At 36.4% G+C, this 27,647-nt stretch overlaps 1 protein-coding gene across 1 annotated transcript in view; it reads right to left on the minus strand.

The window, feature by feature from the left end:
* The window catches only part of LOC306867844 (acid-sensing ion channel 1-like), a gene marked incomplete at its 5' end in the record, with an annotated part of 167,384 nt that overhangs the window by 131,998 nt on the left and 7,739 nt on the right, over positions 1–27,647 (minus strand). The window contains one exon of the mRNA XM_079413761.1: positions 15,065–15,260. Within this exon, the coding sequence (XP_079269887.1) occupies positions 15,065–15,260 (196 nt within the window). The remainder of the gene's footprint in view (positions 1–15,064; positions 15,261–27,647) is intronic.

Below are 27,647 nucleotides of genomic sequence, written 5' to 3' on the forward strand. Positions count from 1 at the left end.
ATGATGTATATATATTAAATATATTTATGTGTATATTTAAGTATATATAAAAGGCACACACATACAGTATATAGTATATGAATATAAATACATGTAAATATTTTCAAAATACTGTATATACTGTATGTGTCTTTATATATACATAAATATACACAGTACACACATATATACAGTATCTCCCCTCACATTTTTTAAAATATTTTATTATATCTTTTCATGTGACAGCACTGAAGATATGACACTTTGCTACAATGTAAAGTAGTGAGTGTACAGCTTGTATAACAGTGTAAATTTGCTGTCCCCTCAAAATAACTCAACACACAGCCATTACTGCCTAAACCGCTGGTCACAAAAGTGATTACACCCCTAAGTGAAAATGTCCAAATTGGGCCTAAAGTGTCAATATTTTGTGTGGCCACCATTATTTTCCAGCACTGCCTTAACCATCGTGCGCATGGAGTTTACCAGAGCTTCACAGGTTGCCACTGTTAGAGACCTTGCACTCCTCCACCTTCCATTTGAGGATGCCCCACAGATGCTCAATAGGGTTTAAGTCTGGAGACATGCTTGGCCAATCCATCACCTTTACCCTCAGCATCTTGGAGGTGTGTTTGGGGTCGTTATGTTGGAATACTGCCCTGTGGCCCACTCTCTGAAGGGAGGGGATCATGCTCTGCTTCAGTATGTCACAGTGCATGTCGGCATTCATGGTTCCCTCAATGAACTCCCACCACCATGCTTGACTGTAGGCAAGGCACACTTGTCTTTGTATTCCTCACCTGGTTGCCGCCACACACGCTTGACACCATCTGAACCAAATAAGTTTATCTTGGTCTCATCAGACCACAGGACATGGTTCCAGTAATCCATGTCCTTAGTCTGCTTGTCTTCAGCAAACTGTTTGCGGGCTTTCTTGTGGATCATCTTTAGAAGAGGCTTCCTGCTGGGACGACAGCCATGCAGACCAATTTGATGCAGTGTGCGGTTTATGGTCTGAGCACTGACAGGCCGACTCCCCACCCCTTCAACCTCTGCAGCAATGCTGGCAGCACTCATACGTCTATTTCCCAAACACAACCTCTGGATATGACGCTGAGCACGTGCACTCAACTTCTTTGGTCGACCATGGCGAGGCCTGTTTTGAGTGGAACCTGTCCTGTTAAACCGCTGTATGGTCTTGGCCACCGTGCTGCAGCTCAGTTTCAGGGTCTTGGCAATCTTCTTATAGCCTATGCCATCTTTATGTAGAGCACCAATTCTTTTTTTCAGATCCTCAGAGAGTTCTTTGCCATGAGGTGCCATGTTGAACTTCCAGTGACCAGTATGAGAAAGTGAGAGCGATAAAACCAAATGTAACACACTTGCTCCTCATTCACACCTGAGACCTTGTAACACTAATGAGTCACATGACACCGGGGAGAGAAAATGGCTAATTGGGCCCAATTTGGACATTTTCACTTAGGGGTGTAATCACTTTTGTGACTAGCGGTTTTGGCAGTAATGGCTGTGTGTTGAGTTATTTTGAGGGGACAGCAAATTTACACTGTTATACAAGCTGTACACTCACTACTTTACAGTGTAGCAAAGTGTAATATCTTCAGTGTTGTCACATGAAAAGATAAAATAAAATTTACAAAAATGTGAGGGGTGTATATATATATATATACATACATACACTCACACACACACACACACACACACATATATATACATATTATTCGGTTTAATAATATTAAATAACAACAAAAGATACAATTACTGAATAACAAAAAGTTAAGAATGAAGTTTACAAACTTTTTCCATTAAAAAAAAAAATATATATGTTATACTTTATCAAAAGCATATCGTTGGTAAATTCCAATAATATATTGTCTAAAAATGTTTAATCAACAATTATAAAAAGTCAACAATTATAAAGTCTTGTTTAAAACAACATTTGCAAGATTCTAAATATGTTGTCAAATCTATCCTCTTTAAAGCACTTCTGCTCAAAGCATCACTTCACCATGAACAATAAATGTCAAGAGTTTTCCAGACTTCAGAAATCAGCTGATGTATCACTGTCTAGTCACGAAGACGACCCACCGACTAATCACTTTTGCACATCGCTAATAGATATGAATGCTGACTAACAGATCACACTGGGATAATCATCCTCTCAATTAGAAAAGAAACACCTCTGACCACCAGACCAGGACGTGATCATCTCATCAGAGGAGACCTGGAGTTTCCAAACAGGTTTTGGGTTTGGATGGCGAGGATTATTACTGTTTATCATGCAAGGGATGTTTTCCGTTGCTCTCTCCCAACTCCCCCCCCCCCCATCCCCAATGCTATGATGATAAGTTCCTGGCACACACATCAGCTTCCTTATTTCAAGTGCACACTTCCTGTCTCTGAAAAGCCAGGCGAACACTTCTGATCTTCTCCAAAGCGTTCATAATTGATTCTTTAAGGGATAAGCTGCTCAGGATCATTTCATATTCCCAAACCCTCTTTGTTTTTCATTGAAAAACCAAGAGTTTTGAGGGCCAGCGGCTACTGAAGTCCTTATTTATGGCTTTAAACGGATTCCTTAGATCGAATTGGTCTTTGAATCGCCCGGTTTTTGGCGTAACTAAAATATGTCAGCGAGTTGTAAGTAACGCAGGAGGGATCTGGCAACATTTAAAAGGCGAGCATAGACCGGGTTTATCTCCTACCCACTGGGGAAAAACCATCTTGGAAAAATCAGTCTGTACCATACGGATCATATCAAGGCCCAATACAGGTGGCATCTGGTGATGGCAGATGTACGCTTTATTATGTTTGTTGGCATGCCAGAAATACGCAAACCATCAGCCTACGAACCACCTCCTACCACAAGCGTGATGAAGAAAAGATGAAGAAAAGATGCCCGCTGGTGTATCACATCTGAAAATAGGTGTAAACGTGACACTTTATTCTTGATTAGCACTATACGGTTACTAAACTAAATGGTGAAAATGGTTCTTTATGATAGCTGTTACAAAATAAGAGGAACTGATGATGTCACCTGAAAACAAAAGTCGTTTTATTTAAATTCATTTCTGACAAGCTCATTTAATGCCGCTTCACTGACTTCTGCCTTTCAAAACTCACTTGTTTAATTCCTCAATGAGTTGTTTTTTTAACATATCATTTGAATGAATAATTCAATAATTCAAGGACTGACTCGTAATGACAGTCACCTGATTTAATTAGTGTTTTAACAAATCAGCTGAACAAAATAAATGACTCATTTATAAAAGGCAGTCACTTGATTTGTTCCTGAATGAACCAGTGTGTGTGTTTGAACAACTCATTTGAGAGAACAACTGAATGTCTCACTCACATTGAACCTATGAATCATTTTAAAGTAATAATGTAATGACTAACACGAAAACAGTCACTAACTTTGTTCCTGAATGAATTGGTGTTTAAACAAATCTGATGAGAAGATGATTCGTTGACTCATTCATTTGATTACTGTTAGAAAGAATCGGTGTTTCTGAACTAATTGTTTGAGTGTTCGAGTCATTTACTCATAATTAAATAAATGACTTGATTCATTCCAGAAAGAACAAATCGAACAAACTGAACAAATCAGTTAAATTGATGATTCAATGACTCATTCGTAAAGACAGCCATTTGATTCGTTTTTGAATGAATCAGTGTTTCTGAACAAATTGTTGAGTGAATGAGTCACTTACTCAAGAAAATCACTTGATTCATTCCAGAAAGAAACTGTTTTTGAACAAACCAGTTCATTGGATTATTTAATGACTCACTCATAACAGATATTAATTTTATTCCTGAACAAATTAGTAAATGATTCATTGACTCACTCAAAGACAGTCACTTGATTCATTCCAAAATAAATCATTGCTTTTTTAAATTCCTGAATAAATCTGTTGCTGAACATATCATTTGAATAAATACCTCAACAACTCATTGAAATGTGTTTGACTCAAATGAGTCAGGCCGTCACTTTATTTTTCATTAAATTAAGCAATTTTGAACTAATTAAGTGGATGAATCAAATGACTCACTTATAAATACAGTAAACTGTTGCCAGTTAATGATGCAACCTGCAGAAAGAGTCATGAAAGATGCATAAATATTTCATCATGATTCAAATAATTCTAATTGATCCCAAGCAATAACTGAGTCATAGTACTTTTAGACTGATTCTTTAAAAAGAACCATCTTACAACAATTTATTAATTCATGAATCAAGCTGTATATTTGTTTTAACGTAAAAAAAACAAAAAAACGCTTTCTATATTGACACTTTTTTATTCGTACTAATTTGAATTCTGTGACATCCAATTCAGATTGTAATCCCGCTAATTGAGTAAAACATAATATAAAATTCAGTGGTGGTACTTCACGCGTCAACAAATCACAATCTATTAAAAGCAATTACAAAAAGTCAATCAAGCTTCAAGTCATGACAGAACTGCATAGGCTGCAGAGAAAATCGGAAATCACACAGGATATATCATTCAGTCAATATCCCATGAACCTTTGGGTTGACAATTTAACTTGGTTAAACAATCTATTAAGTGATCATCACACATAATTAGATGCTAATTAAAGTTTTTGTATCCTATTGATCTCCAATGCCTTCATAGAGAAATATTGAATCTGCTCCATGACTTAACGAATAAATCTCTCAAAACTACGACACAGCCACCATTAGGAAAGAAAAGCCATACATGAGATCTTTAATATCTCAATAGTTTCTCTAAAACTGTAAATGGAGAAGTTCCCAACACACCAAAGTCTCCATCAGAAGTAAAAGATCTCAATATGAACTAATTTCTCAAGTTCCTCCTCCAAGCTGCTCTCCACATTTAAATGTAAATTTCCAAAAGACTTTAACATCTGATCCTAAAGCGAAACAACTGAGAAGAGAACGAGCACTACCTGGACTTCTTTTCTTGGCATATTGTCGCGGTCACTCCTGACTTAGACCTCACCGAGGACCCATATGTAAAACATTAGACCCTCTTTTCCCCTTATGACCCTGTTCCTCATTAGCACTGCATTTATAATTCACCAGCCGGGATCTAATTGATCACTACAGTAATGGAGAATTGATTGATCTGGCCTGGAAAGGGGTTGTGGGAATCATAACGCGAGGTCTCAGATGAGCCCTGAATAAGAATGAAGACACCGGAGGGGTTTAAAAACACAGAACGCCATGGAGAACTTCAAGAGCTTGTGAACTTCAGCTAATGCACTTAGCGACACGGGCCTAAAGCATGCAAATGTTTCTGGTGCATTATGGATACAATTTCAAGCAGTTAGACAGCCAGACACAATCTAAAGCCCATGTGGCAGCAGGTGTCTAGCCAATAGATTTAATTGATTCATGCCCATTATCAATGTTCCTGGAGTCCTGTGAGACAGATATTGAGGAATGGATTGGCTGGCTCGATAACAGCAACCTCAGCTGGTAAGTATGAGTGGGCAGGGCTACAAACTGTGAGAGGAGGGCTTAACCAATCAGATGTGTCAAAGTGCCTGGATCAACTGGTGGGCAAAGTAACATTTGAGAATGAATTAGTTGCCATCCAGGGATGCATTTCCCAAAAGCAACTATGGTCGCAAGTTCCGTTGTCACCAACAGAGTTCAATGGAACTAATGACCATAGTTAGCTAACAATAATTTTGGGAAACACACTTCAAAACAGCTCTATCTATTTCCAGTCATGTGATTTCCTACAATCAGATTCTAAAACTGATCTTATAACGTACATATTTTCTGCGATTTTCAAGCAAAGCACCAATCGGTTTCAAAACCTTATACATTCTTATAGCCACATTCTGGCAAGATGGCAGACAAAAAATGTAAACATGCTAGTTTTGCCTAAAGTTGATACAATTTTGGTCTAAAATCAACTATTTTGATTGCAACCCGAATTCCGGAAATGTTGGGACATTTTTTAAAATTTGAATAAAATGAAAACTAAAAGACTTTCAAATCACATGAGCCAATATTTTATTCACAATGGAACATAGATAACAAATGTTTAAACAGATAAAATTTCCACTTTTATCCACTAAATGAGCTCATTTCAAGTTTGATGTCTGCTACAGGTCTCAAAAAAGTTAGCACGGGGGCAACAAAGGGCTGAAAAAGCAAGAAATGTTGAAAAGATTCAGCTGGGAGAAAATCAAGCAACTAATTAAGTTAATTGACATCAGGTCTGTAACATGATTAGCTATAAAAGAGTCTCTCGGAAGTAAAGATGGGCAGAGGCTCTCCAATCTGTGAAAGAGTGCGTAAAAAGATTGTGGAATACTTTAAAAACGACATTCCTCAAATTGCAAATCTCATCATCTACAGTGCATATCATCATCAAAAGATTCAGAGAAACTGGAGAAATCTCTGTGTGTAAGGGACAAGGCCAAAGACCTTTGTTGGACCATCACTCATCGGCATGATTTTGTCATTGACATTACTAAATGGGCCCAGGAATACTTCTAGAAACCACAGTCGGTAAACACAATCCGCCATGCCATCTGCAGATGCCAACTAAAGCTCTGTCATGCAAAAAGGAAGCCATATGTGAACATGGTCCAGAAGCGCCATCGTATCCTGTGGGCCAAGGCTCATGTAAAATGGACTGTTTCAAAGTGGAAAAGTGTTCTATGGTCAGTCGAGGCCAAATTTGACATTCTTGTTTGGAAATCACGGACGCCGTGTCCTCCAGGCTAAAGAGGAGGGAGACCTTCCAACGTGTTATCAGCGTTCAGTTCAAAAGCAAAACACCAACAACAAAACTCCAGAAACTCAACCTCGATGCCCAGACGTCTACAAAATGTTTTGAAAAGAAGAGGAGATGCTACACCATGGTAAACATGCCAACTATTTTGAGACCTGTAGCAGGCATCAAATTTGAAATTAGCTCATTTTGTGCATAAAATTGTAAAATTTCTCTGTTTAAACATTTGTTATGTTATCTATGTTCTATTGTCAATAAAATATTGGCTCATGTGATTTGAAAGTCTTTTAGTTTTCATTTTATTCAAATTTAAAATGTCCCAACATTTCCGGAATTCGGGTTGTATTTTGGTGTATGATTAGGGGAATCACAAGCTAACGGCAAGCTCTATTTGCGTGATATGCAATGCATTAATACAAAATTAAACCTAATTTTGACAAAAAAGATTAAGCTACAAAATGATACATTTATTATTTTATGAAAAACCAAAAATTCAATGAAAATGAAGAGTTGCGTATTACGGAAGTTCTAAGCGGCCATGCATTATTATAATTTTTCTGTCTTGTTTTTTCGTGATCACGACTTAATTTTCTCGTGATCTCGACATAACGAAAGTTGTTTTGTCGTTATCACAACTTAATTTTCTCGTGATCTCGACATAACGAAAGTTGTTTTGTCGTTATCACAACTTAATTTTCTCATGATCTCGACATAACGAAAGTTGTTTTGTCTTTATCACGACTTAATTTTCTCGTGATCTCGACATAACGAAAGTTGTTTTGTCGTTATCACGACTTAATTTTCTCGTGATCTCGACATAACGAAAGTTGTTTTGTGGTTATCTGGACATAACGAAAGTTGTTGATCTCAACGTAAAAAACGTTTTCTCACGACGTAATTGTAGCTATTGTGAGAAAATCAGGGTTGCTATATTGTCTTCGACGATAAAGTTGCAGACCCGACAGCCTCCTTCTCAAGTGTCGAACACTTATGTGTAAGTCGTCAATCACTGACAGACACAGAGCTAAAATGGCCGAGTATGAATATGCATGAAAAGTATTCTATCATGGATCAATGTAGTCGGTCACACACACAACACCTTCAATATTTGGGATGGTACTTATACCATATTTTTATTTTTATCATTTCAGTTTGAGTGAGTCCCTGATCAAATTAAAAGCGAATACAATCATCCATGATGCTGCGATGATGCTGCTTCTATAGCATTTTCTCATGCCGAATACGCAGAGAAAATTAAGTCGTGATAACGACAAAACAACTTTCGTTATGTCGAGATCACGAGAAAACAAGACAGAAAAATTATAATAATGCATGGCCGCTTAGAACTTCCGTAGCGTATGGATAATCATAAGCATTTAAAAAAATACAAACAAAATTACTAAAACTAAAATTATAAATAGCTACTTCAAAATGATTAGTATGACGGTATCTAAATATTAAAATACCACTGCTCACTATAAATGGACCTGTGTCTTCCTATTGGAATAATTAAGTTTCACTTCAAGCTAAACGTACGGTACAAATGAACACAAATTATTCACTATAGAAATGGATCTTAATTACAGGCCTCTGTTGTAACGTTCAAACATATTGAGTGGTACGAGCCTCAGTGGCTCTAATACATCTGAGCTGTTTGCCAATATATATTCATTAATTATAACTGCATATAATTTCGTTCTGATTGAATCTACTTTGCGATCGTTATCACAAAAACATAAATTAGCTGCAAACTGGCCATTGATACCAATCCTCACCTGCTCAAATCTGTAGTTCAACTGTGTGTGACGAGTAAAAGCAAGCACGTGTGTGTGTTAGCAGCAGGTTATGAGCTCGATAAGCAGCAGGGGTCATGTCAGCACAACATGCACGATCACCATCTGACCTCTTGGCCGAGACTCCAGCGTTACCATTTCCCTCTGATATAGTGAAGATGAAATATCACCTCCCATCAACCGCCGCATACAAATGAGAGAAAAAGAGACCCTGCATGTTTCTGTGAAATTATTGTCAGATCATTTTGGAAAAACATGCCCACAAAGCAAAGTGCTCTACATGATTTTCTTATATTTTTTTAAATATATATATTTTAAAAAAGACCAATGTAACAAAAACATTCACAAAATATTAGATTAAATAATATAAAAAATATGTATTATTATTAAATATGCTATTTGTTTTAAAAAAGTGTATATACTGCATATGCCATAAAATGCAGTTTTATTTCCTTTCAGATTTCTTAAAGTGGACTAAAAGTTGCAGTTATTGCACGCACTATACAAGAATAACTCATGTGGATCTTTTTTATAACCCTTACGGGATTATTTAGTGGATCAGGAAGTCTAAGAAACTGCCGGATGATTATGAAAATACATTGTACTTGAGCGTGGCTCTGAAAATACGATGGAATAGGCAACTATGCAAAGCAGGGAATCTTTTCACTCGGTTGCACATAAAAATGCAAATGTAGGCCTGTCTCAAATGCTGTTTATTGGGAAGTGAAAGTAATCGGCTTTGCCTTAAACTCCAATTTCCCGTCCTACATTTGTGTTTTCGAGGGAGAGCAAAAAACAACTTCCTTAAACTTCGATTCACAAAAGAAGAGTTAATATGGTCAGAGCTGCGCCGTATTTTTTTTTGTGGTACTGGTAACAGAACAATCGAGTCTATTCACATCAAAGTGCTTTGAGAGAGGGAGAGACAAAAGAAAAATCAAAGGTCTGAAGAAAGACTGGCTGGTTTGATCGAACGGGAACACACAAACACACATCTGCGCGTGAAGTGCTGAGCCCTGTTGAATTGTCCATCAAACAACATCTCGTATTCATAAGACCCGCACACATCAGTCAGAATGCAACATCTGAAGAGACGAGAGGAAGCAGAGTCTTAAAAACAGTCTCTCTATCTAAATTGATCTAAACATCACAGGAACTGAATCGATTTTTATGAAATCTAAAGAAAACAGCGACTTTGCATGTCGAAAAGACCCCACAACGATGCTAGGGTGGGATGTTGCTATGTTGCCAAATGGATGCTAAGGTGTTTTTGAGTGATCTAACGCATTGCATATGTTCACTAGGGTGTTCTAGGAGGTATAATACACTCTTATTGAGTTGCTAGTGTGTTTTAGATGTTACTATCCTGCCAGGGGGTTGCTAGGGTGTTGTGTTTTAACTAGTGCTGTCAATCGATTAACATCAATTGATTGCACATTTTTCTGAAAGCAGTCACAATTAATCATGATTAATCCCACCTAACATTAAAGTGTTTAAATATACCTTTATATTGCAATAATTCAATCTTCAAATTAATGTGGAAACAACATAATTACAGTATATTTTAATATTTATTTAATGACATCTTTTTTGCGACGTATCACTCATGCCAATATTACTGATGTCTCTAGAAAAATTGTTCTCTTTTTTTTCCCCCTAATATTTCAACATTGACTATATGTAATGTTGACTACTAACATCACAGTATAATTGAGAGCTATCAATTTGAACATTTATTAGATGTAAAAAATAACAACTCATTTAAGTGAACTTAAAACAATCTTCACATAAATCCATTATAATAAATGTCACATTTACCTGTGCCCTTCTGCAACCAGGAAATATACAGAAATTTAATAAAGTTATCAAACACTGAATTCTAAATTAATATGCTATACTACAATATACTACGGAGGACTAAAACTAGTATGGCTTGACTTATCAAACACAGCTAAATATGAGATTTTACCATACAGAAGACATACAAAAGGTGTTGAGGAGCAGAAAAGACCTCAATGAATCTACATGATCTACTAATAAACACTGAATTCATAAACACTAGGGTGTAATTCTCAAAAGGGACCAGCACAACATGTCACGTTTACAGCAACACCCACATGAAGAGCTCATATTGGGCTAAATATCAAAAAATGAGATCTGGTGTGTGTATGAGCAGTAGTGAAATCTCTGGTTTAAAGCCATAACACGTGAGCCGATACACCCACTCATTCATTCAAACATCCTCCTTTCCAAAAAAAAAAACGATACGAAAAAGGAGAGTACTAGCAGACAGCAGCACATTTAAGACCCCCGCACACACTTCTCTCACGGTGGGAGGAAATTAAAAACAGAAATGCTAATTCCCAGCCTAGACTCACAATGCAAATGTTCTCGCTATTTTTTATTTTTTCCCTGAGCACCACCAATATGCAATAAACTCATTACCAGAAAGCAAACTAACCTGTGATATGTGACAATTAAAAATTAAAACGTAATTTGGCACAATGTTAATAATATAATGCACAGGGTTGTCAATTGTCCACGTTGTGCAATTAACTATATAAAAAAAGCAATTAATCATGATTCATACATAAACTGTGTAAAACTAACAATTACAATATATTGACATTTGTTAATGTCACTTAACATTTTCTAGTCACCCACAATAATGTTGTCAAGTCTTCATTTGGCAGCTTCTCTCAGCACAGACTGACATACGCAATTAATTTGAGTAAATAACTGGAATATTAAGGCATTAATTTGATTTTAAAAATTGACAGCCCTTGTAATGCATTAAAGCATGATTTCTCATTAAATATAACACAATCATGCAGCAGCCTGTAAAATCCAAAGAAAACAAGGCTTTTTCAGAAACCCAAAACATGAGGTTAAAATGCCCACAAGAGACATTTTAGTGGTGCATTAGAAATCGCTAGAGTAAAATTGAAAAAACTGCTGGAATTTATTTTGCCTGTTAATCTAGGATAAAGTTAGAATGTGTAGCAAAAAAACTAAATTGCACAGGGTGGATATATCCTACTCAATGAATTGTGTCCTCCTGGGGGACTTGAGCATTAAGTAAAGTTTGTTTTCATGGTAACTAGTTTGAAGAAACTTTCCGCTGAAGTTCTGCAGGGAATTCTCTCCTCTGGAAGTTCAAACTCTTTATCACAGGAGCAGCGGACTGAGGTATCGGGATGAGACGGATGGATTTATGCATACAATCATCAACAAACGATTGAACTCAGACTGAACTTCGGGTCTGTTTTTAGGTCACAGTGTTCTTTCACTAAAGGAACCTACACTAAACGACCCTTCTGGTGTTGTGTGGCTTGTTATAATGAGAGTGTAATTAAAGTACACTGGCCATTTGATCCACAAAGGTACAACATCTACCAAGAGATGCATGACTTGACTGTTTTCGACAGATGCAAAATAAAACCCAATCTTGGAGACAGAAAGCAGCTAAATAATAACAATAGAGTGGCTTAATAATAATAAAAACAGAATGGAACGAATAACAGACAGGATAAATAAACTAATGACAGATAGACAAATTGAACAGACAAACTGAACTAACTAATAAAAGAAAAAATAACAGATAGAATGCTAGATGGAACAATAGAACAAGCAAAGGATAGAAACACAAAAACATCAGAATACTAGAACAAGTGAAATAGCAGTGAAATGAACGATAGATGGAACGAATTTAGAAAAACGAATGAATGAACAAAAGAATGACAGCTAAAAGCTAGAACGAATAAACGATGGTTAGAATGAATGATAGCTAGAATGAGAGCTAAAACTAATTGTAAATAGCTAGAGCAAATGACCATTACATAGAACATCAGACAACGTTAGAAAAGCATAGAAGGAAAGATGATCAAACAGCAGATAACTAGAATGCTAGATAGAACAAATAGCTGAACGACTGATAGCTACAATGAGTGCTAGAAAAAACAACCGACAACAATCAACGGACAGCACTAGAAAGAACGACACTAAAAGACAGATAGCTAGAACGCTAGCTAAAATTAATGACCAATACCTAGAAAAAACATCTAATAGCTAGAACACACAACTGATCTAAACTAAAATGACAGCTTTCTATCTATCGATAATGACTGACCAACCAACGAATCGATAGACAGAAAAATAATGCTAGAAAGAAAGATAGAACAAACAGTAGATAGCTAAAATGAGATCCAGATCAAACAACCATTAGCTAGAACAAACAATCGAGATTGAGAACTAGAATGAACGATAGCTATAACGACCAAGACCTACAACGAACGACAGCTAGAATGAGAGCTAAAATGAACAGCCAAAGCTAAAATGAACTAGAACGAACAGCTGATGACCAGAATGAGAGCTAGAATGAAGAGCCAATGCTAGAATGAGAGCTAAAATGAACAGCCAAAGCTAGAATGAACTAGAACGAACAGCCAATGCTAAAATGAACTAGAACGAACCGCTGATGGCCAGAATGAGAGCTAGAATGAAGAGCCAATGCTAGAATGAGAGCTAAAATGAACAGCCAAAGCTAGAATGAACTAGAACGAACCGCTGATGGCCAGAATGAGAGCTAGAATGAACAGCTGATGGCCAGAATGAGAGCTAGAACGAACAGCCAATGCTAGAATGAACTAGAACGAACAGCTGATAGCCAGAATGAGAGCTAGAACGAACAGCTGATGGCCAGAATGAACTAGAACGAACAGCTGATGGCCAGAATGAGAGCTAGAATGAACAGCTGATGGCCAGAATGAGAGCTAGAACGAACAGCCAATGCTAGAATGAACTAGAACGAACAGCTGATAGCCAGAATGAGAGCTAGAACGAACAGCTGATGGCCAGAATGAACTAGAACTAACAGCTGATGGCCAGAATGAGAGCTAGAACGAACAGCCAGTGCTAAAATGAACCACAACGAAGAGCAGATGGTAGAATGAGCTAGAACAAACAGCCAATAGTTGGAATAAGAGCTAGAACAAATGATCTAAAGAATAAACATATAGAAATATAGAAAGATGACAAATGACAGACAGAGAGAATGATAGATAGACACAGCAAGCCTCACACGTGTCATGTAAAGGTAGTTTAGTTGCTTCATTGCTCATGTGTCTCATCATACAGTGTTATTGCTCTCTGCTGAGGTGTTCAACATCAGCACAAACAAACACTCACATCAGCACAAATCCCCTCGTGCACGTGTGCACTCCACCGCAGGGATCTCACAGCAGCTGGGGCTTATGGGTCCACCTGGTCACTGAAGGAAATGGCACAGATGCTTGCTTACATCTCAGCATATGCTTTTAAAACTGCAGTTTATATGCATGAAAATCAGCTGATTGTCCAAGAGCATGAGGTCAGCAAATTAGGTTTAGGTTGCTATAATGATCTCATAGGTTTAACACCATTGAAAAAGAGCACTTTAAGGAAGTATTTTTAATCAGAAAATATTTAAATACATTGGACAAAGTAGTTATTTTACTTCAAAGGATATATCTACAAGGAACAATCCATCAAAAATCCATCTAGTGCCTAAAACGTGAGATTTTTGCTTGGAATGAAAATAAGTTTCTCAAAGCATTAAATTATGAATGAATGTAAAAAGCTGAGTTGGCAAATTTCAGATGTCGAGAGACAAAATAAATCGAACACAAACTCAGACTTGCACTGGAAGTAGTTTTAAATCAATCGTAATATCGTTCAGATCTTCTGCAGCACTTAAAAATGTCAGTGTTCATCTCTCGTAAGAGTAACACTAATTAATCGCCTCTTATCAATAATCAATATGGTCTTCTCACACAGCTCTTTAAACTGATCTACGGAGACAGCGCACCTTAAAAAGCTTTTCCATGCGAGTCATTCACGTTAACCAGGAAGATAATGTCTTAAAACTTAAATTAAACTAGCAATCTCAATGACTGAGCATTAATTAAAATAAATAATTATATAAGTTCCATTAAGCTCAGTGTCAATCAAAAGTTACTGCAATTTTGCCAAATACACTCAATAGTGTACATATTTGGAAACAAACATATGTGCTTTTCAAAAAAAAATAAAAATACAGCATCTATATGGAAAAACACCTTTCCTTCTACAGATGCCATCAATCAGATATAGCAAGATGATGAATAAACCCATTCCAGAATCCTTATCCGTGGATCACCAGGGGAATAAAGAAATATTTTAAGTGATGCCTCTTCACAGTATTATCATAGGATCAGATCGATACAACCCCATGGGTAAAAATAATCTCTTACTATCTCACTAGGCAGCAATGCTCGCTTCAGTAAAACTGTACAAACTCAACACATGAAGACCTAAAGATGACAAGTCCACCTCGCACAGGAACGTTGACAGTAAAGTCCCTAGTGCACCTATAAATTACATTTGAAGACCTTTTGAATTTTTTTTTTTTAAAATGCAAGTACTTAAGAAACACATAAACCCAATTTCCCCATCATTCCAGTCTCCACCAATCAGATTCCGTCCTTCTGCTCCTGAAACAAAGTTTGCATTCATGCTCACCACTGAGAAGTCTTCGGGGTTGCATTCGACTCCTCTGAAGTAGCAGGACAGCAGCATTTCCTTAATGTCGTGGCCCGTTCGATCGTAGAACTCGCGCATGTTGAAGGGACGGGGCTTGAAGTTGGAGAAGTCGGCCTTATCCTTCAGGGTCATCATAACGCTCTCCTCTACCAAGTGTGTATCCCGGATCTCATACCTGATAATATAAGATGTTTTCAATCAGGAAAGCATGTTGAGTTTATCACATTGAATGGCAACCGCTTTGGGAAAAAGCACCATTTTATTACCGTGGTAAAGCTATCATGGACAATGGACATACACCCATGCTTTCCTGTCTGCTCTCAACAGTAACAATTAAAGCTTAAAAAATTAACGTCAAAACTGCTGACAGACTTTTTCTTAAAAACGTACAGAACTGACAGAAGGTGATGTGAGTCCCAAATAACATACACGTTTTCCCTCTAATGCAACATATCTTAAAGTTAGCAAATATAGAAGAATTTACTTTTTTTTTTTTTTTAAGTAAGCAGCTGAAGTAGGCTGTTAAATGATTTCATGTCATTGTGGGTTACTGGCAAAGTACTTTAGTGCTTGACAATGAATATGTATGCATCAATAATTTAAATAATGCAAATATGAAGAAATTCAGCAAATGACTATATGAATAGCCAAATATCCATTATAAACTCATTTTAAATCTTTATATTATTATAACATACTTGAAATACAATGGTATCGCTTTAAGTAACTGACAGCACTAAAAATCAGCTGGTAACTTAACATCAAATCTTTAAACGTAACAAGAATGTTATTTAGTTCAAAGAGCACTACAAATGTCATAAGAAGCAATTGTACACCAATATGTCACTAGAGGGCTGGTTTTACTTTTACTGTGGGCGGTCAAATAAATATTGCACAGGTCCTGCCAGCCCACGATTTGGCACATTTAGTTCAGCTGGAAAAAGTACGCAAAACTAAACCAATACAGCCAGGGTTGTCTGCATGACAAAACTAGCCCATGCCAATCAAAACCAGCCCTACCACAATGGCCATTTCCAAAATATCAAAACTTAAAACATCTAGCGCAGTTTATTTGACGTCTGCTTTTACATCTACACGATGTATTTTGTGTTTGCTCATCTACAATACATCAGGACGTTTCCTATAATCGTAAAATCGAAAGTGAACAGCAAGTGCTCATTCTAAAGCGTTTTCGATACACGACATATTGATAGCTATCTGATACGCGAAAATTATATACAACATTAGAATGTTTGCAAGAGCAGACACAAAAATCGCGGGAGCGGGTGGTAATGGTCAGGAATTTAGTGGGAGCGGGATTAAGAAAATAGTTTCGCGCAGGGCTCTACTTCACAGTAAGTAGACAAAGAAACTTACCAAAAGACTATATGAAGATTGGCTTAAAATCGGGTGGCTCCGGCGTTTTCAAATTTACCTCAGGAGTGGCTTGGCAGCTCATGTATAAGTACAGTATAATAAAGTGCATGTACTAGACGCGACTGTTATTAAACAGTAATAAAGGCAAATACAAAAACCCGCCAAATCTCAAACTCCAGGGAAATGTTTGTAGTCTCAACCAAATGTGATGAGATGTATCGACTGTATGCCACAAAGCAATCGCAAGAAAACACTTTACTTTGAACAAGCTACACAAACAAATAACTTTGAATATTCTCTGCCTGTACACTAAAACAAGCAAACAAACATGCGCGAGTTGTGTAGTCTGGTTCACAAAATAACTATAAACCTGTTCTTTTAATGCCATTTTCCCCACACTATCTAACACACCTGATTCAAATCATCAGCTCGTGAACTGAGCTGTATTCCGTTCATAATTTGGTTATATTAGAGGTTTATCGCAATTTAAATATTATGACCATTTATAATAATTAATTGTAACTCAATATAAATTAACTTGGGTGTAGTATTTATCTCTTTAAAACATCCTACTAAAGTTCCTTCTGCGTTTCGTTTCACTGTTTTCTGAATGAATGCAAAAGATTTGGAAAACGATGAATGAAAGGATGCCGCATATGCACGGCCACAACAACATGAATGAATCACTCTCTGAGGCAACCGATGTTGCCATTTTATTCTTTCTTTAATAACCCTAATGCTAAAACTCAAGGATGAGAAGGAAAATACTCTAAATCTTAACTAAAACAGCCAAACACTACTGCCAGGTCCCACGAGGCTTTTCTACACCTCAGCCATGACTTTCAGTAATTAACCTCGCAATTAAGACAGCTTGTCAGGCTTCCTTAGCGGCATGACCGCAGCGTCACAATAAAATCCACTGGCTGATATGAAGATAGACCTGGGGTTTGATATAATGAGGTACAAATACTGTCCTGAAAATCGCTCTTTCAGTTAACTGACATATTACTTGCAAGATTGGAAAAAGTCATGGCTAATATATTTTGTATAATATTACACAATTAGCAAAACTAGTTTATTTTTAATCTCTGAAACATGTAAGAAGCACCATATGGTGTTTTGGAGCGCAAAACGGTATGAATATGTCCGTTTGAAGGAGCTTGTTTCATTTCCGACAGACCATCCGCGTCCTTCTGTTGCTATTTCCTCGAACCTCTCACCGCACAGACGAGCTGTCAGGCAGGTTTCCTCTCGCTGCTGTAGCACAAAGTAAAAGATTAATGGAGGTGGTGAGACAGAAGGACAGACGGGCTCGAGAGAGACAGCGAAACGCAGGCATGACAGCACACACAGAGAGCGCTGTCCCTGTCTCACTCCCGGCCCATTATGCTCTTAGTCTGCGCCGCTGTCAGTTCAGGAAAGTTCTGAGTCCACACTGACCATGACAAGAGCACTTGACGGGCTCCCATTGTAAGCCTGCCCTACTCACAGACCTCCCCATATATATACACCATATACAGTGCTGCTTGAAAGTTTGTGAACCCCTTGCAGAATCTGTGAAAATGGGAGTAATTTGAACAAAATAAGAGAGATCATAAAAAATGCATGTTATTTTTTTATGTAGTACTGTCCTGAGTAAGATATTTTACATAAAAAACGTTTACATTTAGTCCACAAGACAAAAAAATAGCTGAAATTATTAAAATAAGCCCATAAGCCCACCCTTGGTTCTTAATAATATGTGTGGTTACCTGGATGATCCATGACTGTTTTTTTTTTTTTGTGATGGTTGTTCATGAGTCCCTTGTTTGTTCTGAACAGTTAAACTGAGCACTCTGTTCTTCAGAAAAATCCTCCATGTCCTGCGGAATCTTCAGTTTTCCCGCATCTTTTGCATATTTGAACCCTTTCCAGCAGTGACTGTATGATTTTGAGATCCATCTTTCAATACGAAGGACAACTGAGGGACTCAAACGCAAGTATTAAAAAAGGTTCAAACATTCACTGATGATTCCGAAGGAAACACGACTAAATGGAAAATATTTTTTCCATTTAGTACTGCCCTTCGGAAGCAACAGAAGGTTCTTGCATGTTTTCCCGGAAGACAAATTAAGTACAATTTTACCTTGATCTTCAAATTCAAAAAGTTTTCACCCCCAGCTCTTAATGCATCATATTTCCTTCTGGAGCATCAGTGAATGTTTGAACCTTTTTTAATAGCTGTGTTTGAGTCCCTGAATTGTCCTCAGTGTGAAAAGATGGATCTCAAAATCATACAGTCACTACTGGAAAGGGTTCAAATATGCAAAAGGTTCACAAACTTTCAAGCAGCACTGCATATATAATGCATACAGTGTTGGGAAGGTTACTTTGGAAATGTAATGGGTTACAGATTACAAGTTACTCTAAGCGGCCATGCATTATTATAATTTTTCTGTCTTGTTTTCTCGTGATCACGACTTAATCTTCTTGTGATCTCGACATAACGAAAGTTGTTTTGTCGTTATCACGACTTAATTTTCTCTGTGTATTCGGCATGAGAAAATGCTATAGAAGCAGCAGCATCGCAGCATCATGGATGATCGTATTCGCTTTTACTTTGATCAGGGACTCACTCAAACTGAAATAGCTCCGTGTCTGTCAGTGATTGACGACTTACACATAAGTGTTCGACACTTGAGAAGGAGGCTGTCGGGTCTGCAACTTTATCGTCGAAGACAATATAGCGACCCTGATTTTCTCACGATAGCTACAATTACGTTGTGAGAAAACGGTTTTTACGTTGAGATCAACAACTTTCGTTATGTCGAGATCACGAGAAAATTAAGTCGTGATAACGACAAAACAACTTTCGTTATGTCGAGATCACGAGAAAATTAAGTCGTGATAACGACAAAACAACTTTCGTTATGTCGAGATCACAAGAAAATTAAGTCGTGATAACGACAAAACAACTTTCGTTATGTCGTGATCATGAGAAAATTAAGTCGTGATAACAGCAAAACAACTTCCGTTATGTCGAGATCACGAGAAAATTAAGTCGTGATAACGACAAAACAACTTTCGTTATGTCGAGATCACAAGAAAATTAAGTCGTGATAACAGCAAAACAACTTTCGTTATGTCGAGATCACGAGAAAATTAAGTCGTGATAACGACAAAACAACTTTCGTTATGTCGAGATCACGAGAAAATTAAGTCGTGATAACAACAAAACAACTTTCGTTATGTCGAGATCACGAGAAAATTAAGTCGTGATAACGACAAAACAACTTTCGTTATGTCGAGATCACAAGAAAATTAAGTCGTGATCACGAGAAAACAACTTTCGTTATGTCGTGATCACGAGAAAACAAGACAGAAAAATTATAATAATGCATGGCCGCTTAGAACTTCCGTAAGTTACCCTATTTAAAATGTAATAAGTAGTGTAAATATTTCAGTTACTTTATTAAAGTAATGTAACTGATTACATTTGATAACTTTCTTATTACTTCTCTAAATTGCTAATGTTTTCGACTATTAATCATTGTCAAACATTTAAAGCAGGCAGGGTGAACCTTACAGCAGCATTCAACATGATTACTGTCAGACTGTCAACATTCTTCATCACTTGAATTAAGATTATAATAATTTAATTTAAAAGCCCAGCCACCACAAAATTTGACTAACTTTGAGATCATTCTGAGGTTAAAGATTTAAAACCAAAATAAGAAAACAATTAGCTATGATACTTTTTTTAAATCAAATCTTTGCATAGCTAAGACAGAAAACACTGGCATCTAACAATGTTAGTATATAGTATATACATAAACTTCAGTTTATCAAACCAGCATGTGTCCTACACTCCTGAAACATTGGTGTCTTACATTTTTGATCAGTCACTACAATTTATGAAAGAAATTAGTTAAATCTGTGGGTGTGTGTGGGGAAAATAAATAAATAAATAAGATGTAACCCCATTTGTAATCGTTAACATTTTCATAAGCAGTGTTGGGGGTAACGCATTACAAGTAACGCGAGTTACGTAATAATATTACTTTTTTCAAGTAACTAGTAAAGTAAGGCATTACTTTTTAATTTACAAGAAAATATCTGAGTTACTTTTTAAAAAAAGTAACGCCAGTTACTTTTTTCCCATTTATTTACTGACAGTGCGCTGTCATTCTGTTACTGTAGTTCTAGACTAAATGTGAATGTGCATTAATTCATCCCACTCGCAAAAAAATTATTTAGTATTTATCAGAATTAAATGCAAACTCAGAATATGACGCAAAAAGAATATGCATCAGAATATGATCCAGTTCAACCATACTAAGCAGCAAAATTGACTTTAGATAAAATAACAATTGTACTTCGTTGTTTTTTATTGCTGAAGAGTGTTGAACCTTCTTCTCCTGCGTTCTACTATACAGACGTGAATTTACTCTTCCTTCAGCCTGAGGTTTATTCATTACACTTTTTGGTGTGAAAGGGCTTTTACATTTGCTATGATTAGAACTTTCTTGTATTAAAAACAAGCCCTGCTCATATTTAAAAAGTAACGCAAAAGTAACGTAGCGCATTACTTTCCATAAAAAGTAACTAAGTAACGTAATTAGTTACTTTTTAGGGAGTAAAGCAATATTGTAATGCATTACTTTTAAAAGTAACTTTCCCCAACACTGTTCATAAGTAACTGTAATTTAATTACACAATTTCTCTGAAACTGTAACTGATTACAATTACATTTATTTTGTAATTAAATTACGTAATTTAGTTACATGTAACTAGTTACTCCCCAACACTGACTGCGCATATATACACACACCTGAGAATCCATAAAAAGGCAAAATTGTGTGATCGGTTTAAAAATGTGACATTTCCGCAGTGCTAAACTGATGTTGGGTATGATAATCTGAGGTAGTTGACATATCATCACATCTTCAGTGTCGATTAAACTGGCTAATCTCTATAACAAACATTCTCATGCAGAGCTGGTGGCAGCCTGAATTAAACACACTACAGACTGGAACATCTTGAAGTACAACGCTATCGCCATCTGATTCAACATAGCTCTATTATTGCCTCAATTTCTTACATTTATCTCTATAAAAACTAAGATCACATTAGAAAACATATTCAGATGTTTACCTGGTCTTTTCTTCTCATCATAGCATCACAGTTTCACATGTACACGCATGACGCTATGAGAATATCAGTTGTGTTTATTGTAGAGAGGGGTGTCACATGACAGGAGAACTTCTTGTTTGAGGCCCCTTGCTGTTAATTATCACAAGTCAGAAAAATAAAGTCAATTAGTGGTGGAATTCATTGAGCTTGAAGTAGATCTCGTTAGCTGGAATTTCATAAGTGGTTTGTTAATCTTCTCCTTCAGATGAAATCATTTTAATTCAAATCTGACAGCCATATTTCAAATCAACATGAAACTTAGTTTCCTACAGTTTAACAAAACGAAAAGGGGCTAGGCTTGACATTATTCATAAATCGAAAAAGGAGTCCTTCATGACATCATCTAAAAAGGAAAATCGTTTAATTTAGATGAAGACATTACAAAGATAAAATTTGTTTTTTAATAACTGATTAAATACTTATTGTTATAAGACCAGAAACAAATATTAACCAAGTAAATAGTCAGTTGTGATGTTGACTATAATTAAACTAATACTACTTCGCATCTTGATATTGCTGTTTAATTTTGATGACAGATTATGAAGACAAACATAAAAAAAAATTCTTTAACATAACATTTAAACATATTTTTTCCCGTTAAAATAAAAGATGAAACATTCCAAAATAGGACCTGGAACAAATATTTGAAATAGTAAATAGCCAATTTTTCTTTAACGTTTAAAATAAGAAATGAAACATTTACAGTACGACTAGAAATATGTATTATTAAAGTAGATGTTAGATTTTGACTATATTAATAATATTTTTTCTAAAAAAAAAAAAAGAAAAGAATAAGAGGAGATTATACATTTACCATAAGACCAGAAACATATATTAATTTAAACAACAAAATTGTCATTTTTGAAATAATGTGTTTTTTCTTTAAAATATGAGATTAAAAACCAAGTAAATAGTCCATTTGGACTATTTTGATCATGCTACTTTGACTTGAGTCTTTGACTTTAATTGTAATGACGATTACGAATGAATACGAACTTTTCTTTAAAATAACAGATAAAACACTCACAGTAAGGCCAAATAAATAGTTAACTTTGATTTTGTCTCGAAGTAAAAGCCAAAAATAACAAGTTTTTTTCCAGCTTACAATAGTTTCTCGTACTCTCTCTGCTCTCGGAAAAAGTGGCAAACGGCCAAAACCAAATTGAAAAAGCACCAACTGTTCCACGGACATGATCCTGTGAGGATTTCTTCACAACTACTCCCAGAAACTCTGTTAGCACCTCACAAACCAGGAGAATTTCTGTGATAACAGGTGGACTGCTACGGTTAGGGTTCATATCATTATTATTTGTGGCAATATCCTTTCTTTGCCCATCCAGCGAGAGTGGGAGTGACCACTGCTTATCGGAGAACCTGCTAGCCTCACCTTTTATATCTCGCTTTGCTAATAATAGCCCCACAGAAGAACGACAGCTCTGTAAGGCTGACCACAGCGCAAGGTTAACTCAATTTAAGACCACCGGCTTCACCATCTCACCTTCGACGGGTGGATATTTTCCAACTCTAAGTAAGCCCACATCGAGGTCTGGCACGGATCTGCGATCCGTGATTTATTCACCTTTAGAGAATATTGAATTTCGACCAGCGGCCTGTTACAGCTTTCTTATTAAATGCCTGCTGGGAGCTGTTCGCTTAGTGCTTGTATGAACGAGGCCAACATGTGAGCGTGAGTGGAGCGCTATTTCTCTCTGTTAGACTGAGAAAATGATTATTTACAAAGCAGGGTGACAAAGTGAGTTCAAAGCAAGACTATTTGCATCAACACTTGTAGCTTAGCATTTAGATACTGCTTAATTAGATAGTCTTAAAGTGATCCACAGAGTTTCTTTATTTATTTTCCAGTCAACTAATGAAAGTGTTCACGCTTCACTGTACTGGAGGATTATTGATATTTGTACACCTAAACATATATATATATATATATATCCCTGCATGGCATAATGTTCCCCTCAGGCAACAAACTACCTTTTTTGGAGCTCTCGCCGCCCCTTTAATTTTTTAAATAAAAAATATACATATATAATATCACCTGACATGTCTGTTTAATGAAATGAGGGTCTAAGGTGGGTGTGGACTTTTTTGGGGATGTGGCGCTGTCCTTTTAGGAAGCAAAGCCGCATGGGACGCAGAGACAAAAATTGGTAAGAAACTTTTTTAACATGTTTAAATTTAAATAACTTTATTAAATGAAATACATGCATGTGCATTAATGTTTGATTGATGAAATACTTATTTTTATTTATATACTAAAGCTGTGTTTTTTTGTTGCCTCAGGGCAAAATTGTGCGGTTAGACCACTTTTGTACAGGCAATATTATGCTATAGGGTGGAGATGTGCTCAGATCCATAATCAGCTAAGCTAGAGTAAGCTTGTTACGTCCGAAAAGCAAAACATATGGAGCTGTAATCATAACTATGCATGAAAACAATTATAAGTGCTTGCTGTTTTACCGCCTCTAGTGTTAATTTATGTTGGAAACTGAAATGATATGCACTTACTGGTACGTATTTCGCATCTTGCAAAAAAGTTCCCACAGGTACGTTTTCATCATGAGATCAGGTTTTCACCCAGAAATTAAAAATGGTCATCATTTACTCATCCTCATGTCATTTCAAATCCCTCTGTAAAAACCTACCGAATAAAGCCAGGAATAAAACTGCGCTGCTTAAGTTTAAAAGAAAAAATGCTTTTAAAATATGTATAGTAATTGATATCTACAGATGCAAATGGACAGTCTTAAAAAATACTTAAATTTGTATTTTAGAAGCAAATCTCAAAATTGACTTGAAAAAAAAACAGTGGTTTTGTCTGCAGTGTCTTGCCTTTGCCACATGGCTCTTCAAGGCTCCTGCACCTTCTCCTGCTCTTATGAGTCTCTAACTTCATTCAGACTCACGTTTTGATGATGCCAACAGGAAGCAGATGCCGCCTGGAACTCCACCAACTGAGTTAGGATGTTTCTGTCTCTACTCCCACGGAGGTTTCTCTGTGTGTAAGTGTGTGCAAAGTTTTAATATTGCCCTGCCAGAACTCCCTAAAGTAATCAGTGTGAAGCTCGGTGAGTGGGGCTGGGAAAGGCGCAATTGGATTATGGGCCATAAGCACTTTAATTTTCCAAAGATGGTATAACAAATGACAGAGCATCTTCCTCATCGCTCTCTCAGTGCAGAAACAAAAGTTGGTTTTCCTCAAACAGACTTCTCAGATTACAGGAGAGGTGGCGCGGCTTGATTAAACGTCATGTCACAACAAATGCACCGTTATTGCGCATTAACTCTGAGAATGAACCGTTTGGGAAGTCTCAAAAGTCTTCCAAGAGATTTAAAGTAAGCAGAGTGGGATCACTCGCAATGTTGTTATTCTGGAAGCAAACAACTTGTTTTAAATAAAGCAGAGAAGGGATTTCTCCCATTATGCCGTCTGGCTGTGCATTAAAGTGGTAAACACATGCAGTGCATTTAAACACTGTATATTAAAGTGCAATCTGAGCAAACAAATGTACCTTATTAAGATCTGCATTTACATAAAAGCCATTTTGAAACCTGAATTTCAATGCAAGTCCACGCTGATTTATTTTTATGATTCCCCCCCCCATGAAAAGTCAATATGGCCGAGTGTTGCTTTTGGAGCCTATTGACTTTCACTGATATTCTTCAAAATACCTTCTTTTATGTTTCATATTAGAAAATAAGTCACAAACAGGTTACAAACTACATGAGGATGCTAAATGATGACCCAAGCTTAATTTTGGGGTGAACTATCCATTTAAATACTGCTTTGGTGCTGGTCTCAATTTAGTGGTTCAGCTAGATAATAGTCTGTTTTAAAGCCAGCACACCATCATACTGAAAACCAGGTTTTATGCAACTTAAAAGGGATAGTTCACCCAAAAATGAAAAAAAAAAAAAATGACACAGCCACCTGCGCTGATAATTGACGCAGCCAGTCTAGTCAATGCTAGTGTTAATATATTTCAGAAGCGTCCCAGAAGTGGCTCTTAGCGCTGCTTCGCTAAAGATATACGCCTACGTCCCCTTCAATTAAAAATAATAGCTAGTGCAGTGGCTGCGATATATATACATAAACTTATTGCGAGAGAAAAAAAAAGTTTTAGTCGCATAACATCGGTTAATGGAACGCTGTCATTTCACAATAGCTTTTTTATCGGCATTTATAATATATTACAAAAGTTTGCGCAAATCTGTAATGGAAACGCAGCTACTGACATTCATCAAAATATCTTCTTTTGTCTAGATTAACATGAGTAGTGATGACTAAAGCTTAATTTTGGGAGGAATTAAATGCAATTTTGGCACTGGTCTAGCTGGTGGATCACTATGTCTGGTTTCACCCTGGTTAGAAGGTACACTTGGTCGTTTAGCTAAAGGTTTGCTGGGAAACCAGCACACCATCATATTGAAGACTAGCCTCCAAAACACAACCAGGTTAGTTTTTATGTGACTTAAAGGGATGGTTCACCCCAAAATTCTGTAATCATTTACTCACCCTCAAGATGTTCCAAACTTACATGACTTTATTCTGTTAAACATGAAAGAAGATATTTTGAAGAATGTGGGAATCATCTCACATAGTTTGGGAAAACAACTTGTGTGTGTAAATAATGACAATTTATTTTATTATTTTTTTTTTAATCTTTTTTTTTTTTTAACTGTCCCTTTAACTGTTCTTACCCTCTGAAACCATACATTTTGTCAACAAATGAGCCTTTTATTTGCAAGTCCATCCTGTTCTGCTCTTCTACCTGGTCTGTTAAACTCTTGCAACAATAATGTTACTATTTCCAAGCTGTGAAGTGGCACAAAGAATCACGGGAGCATTTCCCAGACGCAAAGGCGCGAAATGACAGAGAGCCGGTGAGCACAGCGAGGCCTGTATATCAACACAGAACCGGTGTGGTTTCACAAACAGTGCTAATTACATGGGAATAAATCCTTGTTTATCACATGGCTTATGAGACACAAGTTAATTGCTTCCGCTTGTCAGCCCTCCAATCCCTTTGAAGCACCCTCGGCTCCCGGTCACTATGCCTCTTGTCTTACCGCAGCAAAATGACTGGTTTTTCACTGCATGGCAACAGGAAGTTACATTGCGGAGAATTGTGTCAGTTGTTTGCAAACAAGCCGAATGAACATCTGAAATGCCAGGAGTCTGCAACCAAAAAGAACGGAGGAATTTGAATATTTAAAAAAATATTAGAAAATGCTGACTGCTTACATTCTAAGAGAAAAAAAAAAATAGCACACTACCATAATTTTTTTGCACAATGTAGTAAGTGCGCAGCATTCATATTTGCAAAAAATGCCGTAAAACAATGTTTAAGTAGTGCTGTCAAACGATTAATCGTGATTAATCGCATACAAAATAAAAGTTTGTTTGCATAATATATGTGTGTGTTATATATATATATATATATATACACATACAGTGTATATTTTGAAAATATTTACATGTATTTACGTCTATTTAAATTCATATAATTTATATTATAAACAAATATATTTAATGTATATACATAACATATTTTTCTGAAATATATACATGCATGTGTGTATATTTATATATACACAATAAATATACACAGCACACATACATATATTATGTAAACAAAAACTTTTATTTTGGATGTGATTAATCGTTTGACAGCACTATTAAAATGTAAAAAAAATGAAGTATACTAAAGAACATCCCACAACACATGACCTAAACATGACATTTCATTTACAGTGTAACTGCAATCACAGTCTGCGTCATCATCTTGCCTTATTTTGCAAAAGTAACTATTAAAATAAGCTAAATAAAACTGAAGTAAAACGGCAGAATAAACATTCATAAAATGATAACAACACATTTAACTTACTTTATGCAATGCACTTTTGAGTTATTATTTAATGTGAGTTAAACATTTAATGTGAAATAATGGAGGGCGGGACTTGATTTTGGATCTGGAATTTCATTGGATCGAGAAAAGTG

The sequence above is a fragment of the Barbus barbus genome (assembly GCF_936440315.1).
Source record: "Barbus barbus genome assembly, chromosome: 49".
NCBI lineage: Eukaryota > Metazoa > Chordata > Actinopteri > Cypriniformes > Cyprinidae > Barbus > Barbus barbus.